This window comes from Cuculus canorus, chromosome 2, assembly GCF_017976375.1.
Source record: "Cuculus canorus isolate bCucCan1 chromosome 2, bCucCan1.pri, whole genome shotgun sequence".
NCBI lineage: Eukaryota > Metazoa > Chordata > Aves > Cuculiformes > Cuculidae > Cuculus > Cuculus canorus.
Window position 1 is genome coordinate 79,164,833 of NC_071402.1, and position 10,070 is coordinate 79,174,902.

The 10,070-nt window shown below is 42.1% G+C and overlaps 1 protein-coding gene across 2 annotated transcripts in view; it reads left to right on the forward strand.

Moving 5' to 3' along the window:
• The window catches only part of FBXL7 (F-box and leucine rich repeat protein 7), a 177,283-nt gene extending 172,916 nt beyond the window's left edge, over window positions 1–4,367 (forward strand). For both annotated transcript variants that reach the window (XM_054060465.1, XM_054060466.1), the window contains one exon: window positions 1,307–4,367. In XM_054060465.1, coding sequence (XP_053916440.1) covers window positions 1,307–2,043 — 737 coding nt within the window. In that variant the 3' untranslated portion in view covers window positions 2,044–4,367. The remainder of the gene's footprint in view (window positions 1–1,306) is intronic.
• The last annotated feature ends 5,703 nt before the right edge of the window (window positions 4,368–10,070 follow it).

A 10,070-nucleotide genomic window follows, 5' to 3' on the forward strand; every position in this document is an offset into this window, starting at 1 on the left:
GTGTCTCCAATTCTGCTGTGAGACTTCTGACCCATTCACTTTTTAGTTGTGGTCATTAAAGCATTCCCCCTCCTTGGATCCTCAGCAGACAGAACGTTCTTCTCAGCCTCATGGACCCTTAATTCTCAATTAGCCAGATTTTTAAATTCATTGTAAAATACCCAGACTGCCCATTTAATTGTCTGAGGCCTAAAGTAAAATTTGCATCTTTCCAAACAAATTTGAAGCCTAAATTAAAAATTCATCTGTAAATCTGTGAGGCATAAGCTGCAGAATTTCTCTGAGCAGACATTTTTGGCTATAACTGTTGGGCCTTGATCACTAACAGGTAGACCCTCCTTTCTTCCTTGCAGCTATTTCTACCTGTGCTAATGCAATGTGACCAACTGAACTTGGAACAGATGAGAATTTCCCTTCAGGAGCCTGAAACTTCTAGGCTGCAGTGCAGAAATAGCGCTGTCCAGAAAAGCCTTCCATTCACCCCATGCACAGAGTGGAAGTTAAAAGGAGGGGCAAGTCTGTGACCATGTTTTTCCCTTTAATCTAGCTCTTTATCTTCCCTTGCAAGGCCTGGTGTTTCTTCTCTAGTCTAGTTACCTCCACTCATGGCCAGACTTTCTCAGTTGAAACAGTCTTTTTCTTTGTCTGTCCATGTCCTCCCATGCCCTCACCAGTCTGCTGGCTCCTGCTGGCTATCCCCATTCTTTTTAGGTTACCCAAATCTCCACCCTCCAGCAAGCACATGCTTTTGCCATAGTTTTGCATCCTTCCCACATTACAGGCTTGGGGCTGGATTCACATCTGTTCTCCAAATGTTTTTTGCAGGGTGGGTGGGGTTTGTCTTTTTTGTAATGGGGTTGGATGGTGAAAGAGCCTCTGATGTTGGTTTACAAACTCAACCAGTCAGCAATGAGACTGCCTCTGATCAAAAGGCTGCATTGGGTTGTCATGTAGTACCATTTTCTCAAATTGCCTCTGGGTTTATGTTGCAGTAACAGATCATAGACTGTTCCTAGATAAACCTAGGAGTATCGTTTTACATTTGGGATATTGACAAAATTGATCTGTCTCCTTGCTGGTGCTCAGAATCCCAAAGAAACCTCACTTACTCCAATGGAGTTTATTATTTCCTCTGGTGTAGCAGTACAACATGCCAAATCCAGGCTAGTCAGTCAGGATAATTCTGCTCTTGCAGCATGAGGATGCCTTCATCATATCCAGCATGCAATTTCACGTCCACCTTTTTGGTCTTGCTGTGTGATTTGCTTTTATTGCCTGCTTAAATTTGCTGTGTTTTTCCACTTAGGGTGCTCCAAAGTAACATGCATCAGTTTGACTCGCGAAGCCTCCATCAAGCTGTCTCCTTTACATGGGAAACAAATCTCCATTCGTTACTTGGACATGACAGACTGCTTTGTTCTGGAGGATGAAGGACTGCACATCATTGCCGCTCACTGCACTCAACTGACCCACCTGTATCTGCGCCGCTGTGTCCGCATCACCGACGAGGGTCTCCGCTACCTGATGATTTACTGCACGTCCATTAAGGAATTGAGCGTGAGCGACTGTCGCTTTGTCAGTGACTTCGGCATGCGGGAGATTGCCAAGCTGGAATCGCGCCTCCGGTACCTTAGCATCGCTCACTGTGGCCGCATCACAGATGTGGGCATCCGTTACATAGCCAAATACTGCAGCAAGCTGCGCTACCTCAACGCGCGGGGCTGCGAGGGCATCACGGACCATGGTGTGGAGTACCTCGCCAAAAACTGCACAAAACTCAAATCGCTAGATATTGGCAAGTGCCCTCTGGTCTCAGACACCGGCCTGGAGTTTCTAGCTCTCAATTGCTTCAACCTGAAGCGCTTGAGCCTGAAATCATGTGAGAGCATCACCGGGCAGGGCCTGCAGATTGTAGCTGCCAACTGTTTTGACCTGCAGATGTTGAATGTGCAGGACTGCGATGTCTCTGTGGATGCTCTGCGATTCGTTAAACGACATTGCAAGCGCTGTATTATAGAGCACACCAACCCTGCCTTCTTCTGAAATGACACCCTACTCCTGTCATTACAATGCAGTATTAAAAACACGGATGTATAAACACACACTCCCACACTCAGTAATGCTGTCTTTTCCTTAGCTCACGGGAGTCAGCTTTTCTTGTATGTTGTGGGTGAAGGGGGGGAGGGTCTAGAGGACTATTTTGTTTGCTTTTTCTATGATCACTTTTTAAGGTGTGGTGGGTCTCCGTGGAGAGGCTGCCTTAATGCAAAAGCAATGAGTGCTCAGCATCCCCAGTGGGGTGCCATTTCCATAACAGCCATGGTCTTTTCCCAGGCTACAGTAGCTACCTCCAAAGGAAATAGCACGTAATCCCTCCTTTGGAAATACTACTATGCTGCGTCAAAGACATCTGATTTCCAGCTGTGCTCATGAAGCTGACTATGCAATATGTGTCTGTGTTCCCCAACTTCTTCCGATATGGCTGATAAAGCTTGTCTCCAGGTAGTTTCTCTTTGGTAGTCATCCATTGTAGCCCCTCAGGAAATACTGGGTAATGTTCTTAAAGATACTTGATGGAGATGGAGCAAAACCTGCTGGCCATTGCCAAGCACTCTGCTGAGTGAATCTGGACATTGTGCCTATCCGTGGTTTCTCTTGGAAAGCCCACCTCCAGGTCACTCATGCATCATCACTACTTGCCTTCATTTCTAAATATGCCCTCTCCTGCATGTGTACCACCCTCCGGTAGCAGATAGGGAAGTTTGCATGTGATAAACACTGGCATATTCACCCAAGTGAAGGAAAACAGATGAGATACTGGTGGCCTGATAAAGGGAAAAGCCAACAAATCAGCCTGAGAAGCTGCTGTAATTCTGCAACAAGCTGAGGTGACACCGTAATACACCAAGGACTCTCTGAGGCATTGCAGAGTGGCTTGCATGCAGCAGTCCCAATTGCGATGTTGCACTGCTGTCACCAGAAAGTCTGTCTTTGTTCCTTCACTGTATCTGTTCAGCAGCCATGGCACTGCTGCTGTTGACACTCCCTGAGCAAACCAGGAACGCGCATTGAGGTAAATTCAGTATGTGCCTTAATACGCATAGGAACCTGACCGTTTTCTGTGGCCTTCCAGTTCAAAGGATAGGTGGCTGATCTCAAGACTTCAAAGATGTTAGCCTGATGTTAGATAGCACCCCTGGGGACAGAGGGGCTTAGAGTGTTATTCACATTAGATTTAGATTTTGTGAAACCTTGTCTATGTGTGTTCCCTTAGGCTGGAGAAACAGCTACAGTTCAACAAGGGAGTAAAATGCCAGTGTGGCCCTGTGTCACTGGGAGCCCCTTGTGTGCTCATGGTCACTCTTGCTCATGCAAGAGTGGTTTGAAGGTTTCCCCATCCCATTGCCTCCTTCCCGAGAGCGTGTGGTCATTTCATGGTTACTTTCTTCACAATTTTCTGGCAGCTGCTTTTCTGCATTTTCACATGCAGTGCTCAGATCTGAAAGCCAGACACTTTAGGGGTGATGATATTTTCAAGCAGGCCCCCTGCGCCTGACTGACAGGTGAATTCATACATTCGGCTTAAATGCTCTCAGTGTCTTGGTGGAGAACATAAGGGAAACACCGTGTCTGGTTTTCATAAGCAGTAGTTCCATCATCTCCAGACAACACTAATAAAACCATTGATATGAAGTGAAAATCCATATGCTCGAGAAAAATACATAACTGCTGAGGAAATACTTGTAGCAATGCTCTCTCAAATTACAAAAAAAGCAATGGTTTGGACATGTCTCTGCAGAGAGAAGTTGTCCTGCTTCTGCAAAAAAGTCCTGTAACTTGTGTATGTTCCTCTGGTTTTGAGTTACTTAATATACACGATGTCATCAGCTCTGAATTATAAATCAGATTGTTTTAAAGCAAAGAGGGACATGGAAAATGAATTTTTCATTGCTACTATTACTGGTCAGTGACTAATAGAGGGTGATACCATCCTTTGGACAGTCAAGATCATTTTGGTTTTCCTTTCTGTATTTTTAAAATTAGAGATTATTCTCCAGCAAGTAGTGCAGTATATTTTATCTGAGCCAGCTATACTCTCTGTTTATCTTTTAGCTCTAAATGGCCCCAAGGGTAGTTATATGTTAAGCCCATTCCTGAGGATGGTGGGATTTTGAGCCATTTGCACTCATGAAATATAAGGCCTCATTAGTAACATTTAACTGTTTATTGAAAAAAAAAATGCTACTTTTCTGGCTATGCTAAATTGAGTGAATAGTGCTACATGGTTTTTAAGGTTTCTAATGTTTAAATTGGCTTGTACTGTACGGATCTCACTATAAAGCCTTAATTTGCTACCAAGAAATAAAGCAATATATTGGTAACTGATGAGCATGCATCGTCATTTGCGCTGATTGATTAACTTCTGGGGAAAAAGAAAAGGTTAAATACAGTAGGTAGGTGAATGAGCACATTAGCACATCAGGTAGGTGGATGAGTATATTAAGAAAGGAAAAAAAATATTTGTTATAGATTATAACCTTACCTATCTGTCTCTTTAAAATTTTATTTTCCTCATGTGGTTCTTCTTGACACTGAAATGTGATCAGTAGCTGGAAGTGTAAGCAAAAAAACCCAATGCTATATAAAAAGCTCATGAAAAAAGAGTTCTGGAGGGCCTCTGCATTGGTTTAAAGGCAAGTTAACATATTTGATGTGAAAAGTAAAATGGAATGACTGAAAGGGTAGAGCACGTACCAGTGCAGCTTTCTAAATGCACTAAATAACCCTCTTAGGGGGCACTAGTGGAAAATGAATAAAGGTAATTTTTCTAAGCCAAATATTTTGAAGTATATAATCTTAAATGATCTGAGTTGGCATTCTGAGGCTGCTACTTATTTCAAGAAAATTTGAATTTAACTTATTGGTACAGCTTGCCTGTTTTGACTTGTGACCTTTTTCCTATGTCTACTTGCAAAATGACATGACTAGAAGAGAAACTGAAATAATGCATGTGGAGCTGAGTTTGCTGGAAAGGTTGCAAGATGTGAGTGATGTGTCTTCATTCCAGTTTGGGGTTGGCAAAGACTATAAATTTCCTGAGTGAAAACATTGTTGATTCTTGAACTATAAATTCAGGCTCAGTCACTGAGGCTTCTGCTCTGCAATTGCATGTGGTGATCTCATCATAGAAAGCAGCAATGAATCACATCAGTTGGGCTGGCATGTTGTTTATGTCTTTGGAATAACTTGTGTCCTGTAGAAAGAGGTCTCTTAGAAAAGGTGCATCTAAATTACAATGCATTGTGATTATAGCCAACACTCTGCATCTAGGTATTCCTCCTTCTCATTGCTTTGGCTTTCGTAAGAAGTGGAACTGTGTTTTACCCGTTCGTAGTGTGAGATTGATGTGAAGCTCAACCTTTTTACCTTTTTGAGCTATGTTCATCTGGCTTCCTACAAAATGCAAAACAGCTTCTGTTGGATGTCTTGGACTCAGAACTGTGGTCCAGACTGTAACCTTCAGTAGTGTCTTGCATGGTTTCTGAAAATTTCTAGCCTTTGAACAGGAATACTAAAAAGCTCGTAAAAATGCTAATTTTAGCACTAGGCTTGAAGCAGGTCCAAACTCTCATTAGAAAGAAATACAGTGACCATTTGGACTGCAGACTGGCTGCCCACAGCTGCCAGTGTTAATTTAAAGGGGAAAAGTTCTCTGACAGATTTGGTGCACAGCTCCTCTTCCCCCAGCGCTCCCCGGGAAAGTAACCTGCCCTTGATTTTTTATAATTTTGTCAATTTAGCTATTTGTGCTGAAACTTCCCACACTGAGCTTTGAATATGTTAGTTGAAATGGTTCATCTGGTTCTGCAAATAAAGATAGGAGGAAATGTCATTTTGTTCATGTTAAACTCCTGATGACCTTCTCTTTGAAAACAGTTCATTGCTGTTCATCCCCACTAAGGCCTTCACAGTGAAAATGTGAGCCTCTGCCAGGAGGTCAGATTTGGGACAAGGGTGTGCCTTACTGATCTCCCACATTTAGCTACGTTACATGTCTTTGAATACCTCCAAAAGGAGCACGCTCAGATATTTTGGAGCTTGTAGTCTGGCAAGGCTGAGATTGGGCAAAGCTAAGAGGCATTTATCATTCTGGCATTGTGAAGGAGGAAATGGCCTGAATCATATGAAGCTTCCTGGAAAGTCAGGGCAGGGTTGAAAGACAGGGTTTTGAGAACTGGGACAAGAAGAGTGAAGAAAGTTTCCTGGGGAAAGGGGACTGGAGTTGGGATGAGAAGAAACTGTGTTCTTATTAGCAAAGAAACTGGGGCTGGGTTTGAGAGAGGTGGGTTTGTATGACTTGTTGAGCAGGGAAAGTTGTCCAGAAAGTTTAAGTACTGAAGAATTAAGTTTGGTGCAGGAGCAGAAGCATGAAAAAAATGGACTGAATATCATATAACTACAGCCTCAGCAAAGGCTATAAGAAAAGCTGACAAATTGTTTCAGTGAGGATGTTTCAAATTTGAAACGGCCTTTCAGAAATGAAATAGTAATTTTGCATTTAATGGATCTAGTATCTACCCTTTCTAATATTTTGTGAAGCCAGGAAACCTTTACAGCCACAACTTCTGACTTTACCAGAAAATGTGTACAGAGGCTTGAGACGTTGTCAGCTTCAGCGTCTCGTTCCTTGCTTTACACTTTTGCAACAGGTAGTCTACTGACGAGAACAAGGCAAGGCAAATTTGTAACATCTATTCTTCCTTTTGCGTTGTATTTCAGCAACACTAGCTCTTTGGTTTTGCTAGGGTGCTGGCATCAGTGTGGAGCCAAATACGTGCCCTTTTGATCACCGTTAAAGGGCATAATGATAATAAGTTCAAGTTATTGCCAGGCTGCAGACGTAGACTTCGAACTTAGATTAACAAAAATGCATTTAACTGAACAACATTACTGCATGCAATTAAACAGATTAAATCAGTTTTCTCCATAAAAGAGCTGAGGGATGTTTATTTTCATGCACTCCTGCTGTACAGCTGTATGCTTGAAAGCAGGTTTTTTTTCTCTATTTTTGTCTTCTGTGAAAACTGCATAGAAACGTCAGGTTGTTTTTTCCCCTCATCCTCTGGATGATCATAGAGGCATGTCTGAGAACTAAACTAGTTAATGGAAATCTTTTCCAAGTAGGCTCTGCTAATACAAATTTTAAAAAAATATTATGAGTGCAACAGTCCAGTTGGCCATAGATATGTCAAATTAAGCCATTGTAAATATAGTACTTACTAAACAGGCACCAGAGAGAGAATCAGAAGGACCAGAAGGAGGGATGTTTTTCAAAAATAAAGAACCTTGAGCTTTTATAAATGACCTCGATACTTTTAATACAGAACAGAAATCTTACCCATTCCTTCTAGCACTAAAGATACTGTGTTCTTTGGGGCAGAATAGATAAGTTTCCCCTTGTTTTTTTTAAAGAAACATTGCATGCTGTAGCCTCAAGCTCACATAAATTGTAGAGATGGAAAAAGTCATCTTAAAAAGATGAAAGATAATGCAAAGAAGGCCTTGTGCCAAAATGAATGGATACGTTTAACGGTTTCACATTGCATTGTCTGCCTTTGATGGCTCCTAAAATGTTTTTTTTTAAATCAAGTAAATGGCCATTCTTTAGAAGTTTTTGTTACTTCTTGAATATACTCCATTCACAGGGTTGCCTCAGCAGACAGACAGAACTTTAGGAAAACTGAATTTCTAGCTATGAAAAATAAGTGTAGATAAAGTAGTATTTATAATTTGCATTATCAAGTGTTTTCACATCTTTATCACTTGTCATAAAAAGGAAATATCCTAAGCTTTTTTCAGGACAACTGAAAAAATATTTCTATATATTTGTTACTAACAAATCCTGTTTTTCTAACACCCAGATTTTGCTCTAGTTGTCTGTTCTGGACTTGAATTACACTGTATTGCTTACTCTATGGTCATGTATTTCATGTGATATTACAGTTGTTGATGTGTCTTTTGTGGCATGACACTGCAGACTGGCTGTCTGTATTTCAGCATGGAAATAGAATTGCCTAACACATCATGTATGTGATACGTAACAGTTGTCAGACACCACAGCTCATGTGCCACTGGCTGCTGGGAGTTTGCAGTAGTGTCAGTACTTTTGTAGTGATTCATCCCTTCTGTTTTATTAGGTGTCAATTATAGAGGCAAACTCAGCTTCAACACCTGCTTTGATGAAGGTAGTAGGGCCAAGACCTTTTCTCTGTACTGTCCTGTCCTTTTCTCTTCTGCCATCAGAGAGTTATCCAATCTCCTGCCAGAATCTGAGGTATTCTGCCTATACAGTCATGGATAATAGAGATAATGAGTGGGAGGAGTAAGACCATTTACTCAGCAGGCAGTCCAGGTGAGGTGATTTCTGCAAGTCAGTGACCACTCAGTGGCCAAATCATGCTCACATTTTTCAGTGGTGGTGGTAAGTCCATGTATGGATATCAGTAAATATGATAGTTTCTAATGCTGCTTCTTACAATGATATGTAGAACTACAAGATGAATCAGCTGGGTAGGTCCACATAATCAAATCATTAAAATCATCTTTGTTAAAGTAGTGTAGTACAATATCGGGTATACGTCTATCATGAGCCACAATGGTTCTCATTGACTGCCAGTGTAAGCCTGAAGTGCTGGTAAGTTTTCATGATATGGCAGGTCATGACTCAGTGGCACTGCTGGGGCAGCACTGGGCTGGCATTTTTTCTCTCTGGTGTTGTATTCCCGTACCTGCTGCATTTTCCAGAGCCAAGAAGGAAGGGAAAGCTCAAGCTAGCAAGGAGGTATACACCTGGTGTATGACAGCTGCACAGCTCCTGGGGAAACGATGGAGCGAGAAGGCACTTCGTCTGTCAGTAGGGAGAAGAATGTCCTGGAAACAGAGCTGCCTGAATCGGCCTGGGATGCAATGGAAAACCTGGGAAGGGTTTTAAAATAGTATGCTCTTGCTGCTGTGGCACTACAGCTTCTGCATGGTTGTGTGTGCAGGGATATCTGAAGTCTTAAAATAAGGAGCCCCCTGTCAACATCTCATCAGTGAAAAGGGAGGAGTAATCCTGTCCTTCCTGGTGGAGCTGGGTCTGAGAGGAGGGGAAGCTTTAGAGTGCCCAGAGCCTCACGTCAGGCGTTTGGGCAGCTTTGGTCACTTTAATTTAAATGTCGTTTGTTAGACATTGGAGTTGCAAATGATTAGAAGGTCTGCTCCGTGTGGCTGGGGATGAGGGGTCCATACTGCAGGGCCTGTTGGAGCTCTGTCCTAAACTAAGGATGGAGTGGGGAGAAATGGCTCAGAGGCCCCTTTTAAAAATGCACGTTTTGCAGCACGGCCTTTCCCAGCATCCAGGTGGGCTTGATTTTCTCCAAAGAGTTTACATTATGCAAGGGCTGCTCAGAAGCAGCAACAGTACTGTATGAAGAGATGACTGTGTCCTGATAGCCTGAGGAGAGGTTGTTGAAGATGCAACACAGGTGCATGTTAAGAGGCTCTATATTCTCCAGCTTATTTTTATAAAGAGATAAGGGGTGGTGGGGTTTCCATGTTCTTTTGGGTTTTTTTTTAAGTAACAGTCTTTCAGTTCCTTGGTACTTATTGTCTGTGGAGCAGCTCATTTAAAAACATTGTGAGACTGGCTTATCTTCAGATTGGAGGTGTTTCTGATTTCTGAATGCTGGTTTACTTTTTTGAAGGGGAATTGATGAAGACACAAGAGGGCATTGCAGCTTGAATTTAGCTGGTCATAAACATCTGACAGGTTAAATTTGAGAGCATTATAAAGCAGCCTCCTCTTCCCCTCTCAAAAAAATAAGAACAGGCAAGGGAAAATTGCTTTAAAATACACAATAAAGAGAGCAAAGGAATTAAAAGCCGAAAGCTGAACTGCAAAATGGTAATGTGTGATCTCTTGCTTAAACAACATCTTCTCCCTCAGAACTCAAATGTGGTCCTGTGAAGACAGAGGGCAAATTGAAAGCTTTCATAAAGATTACATCTAGTGGGCACGTAGATAAACA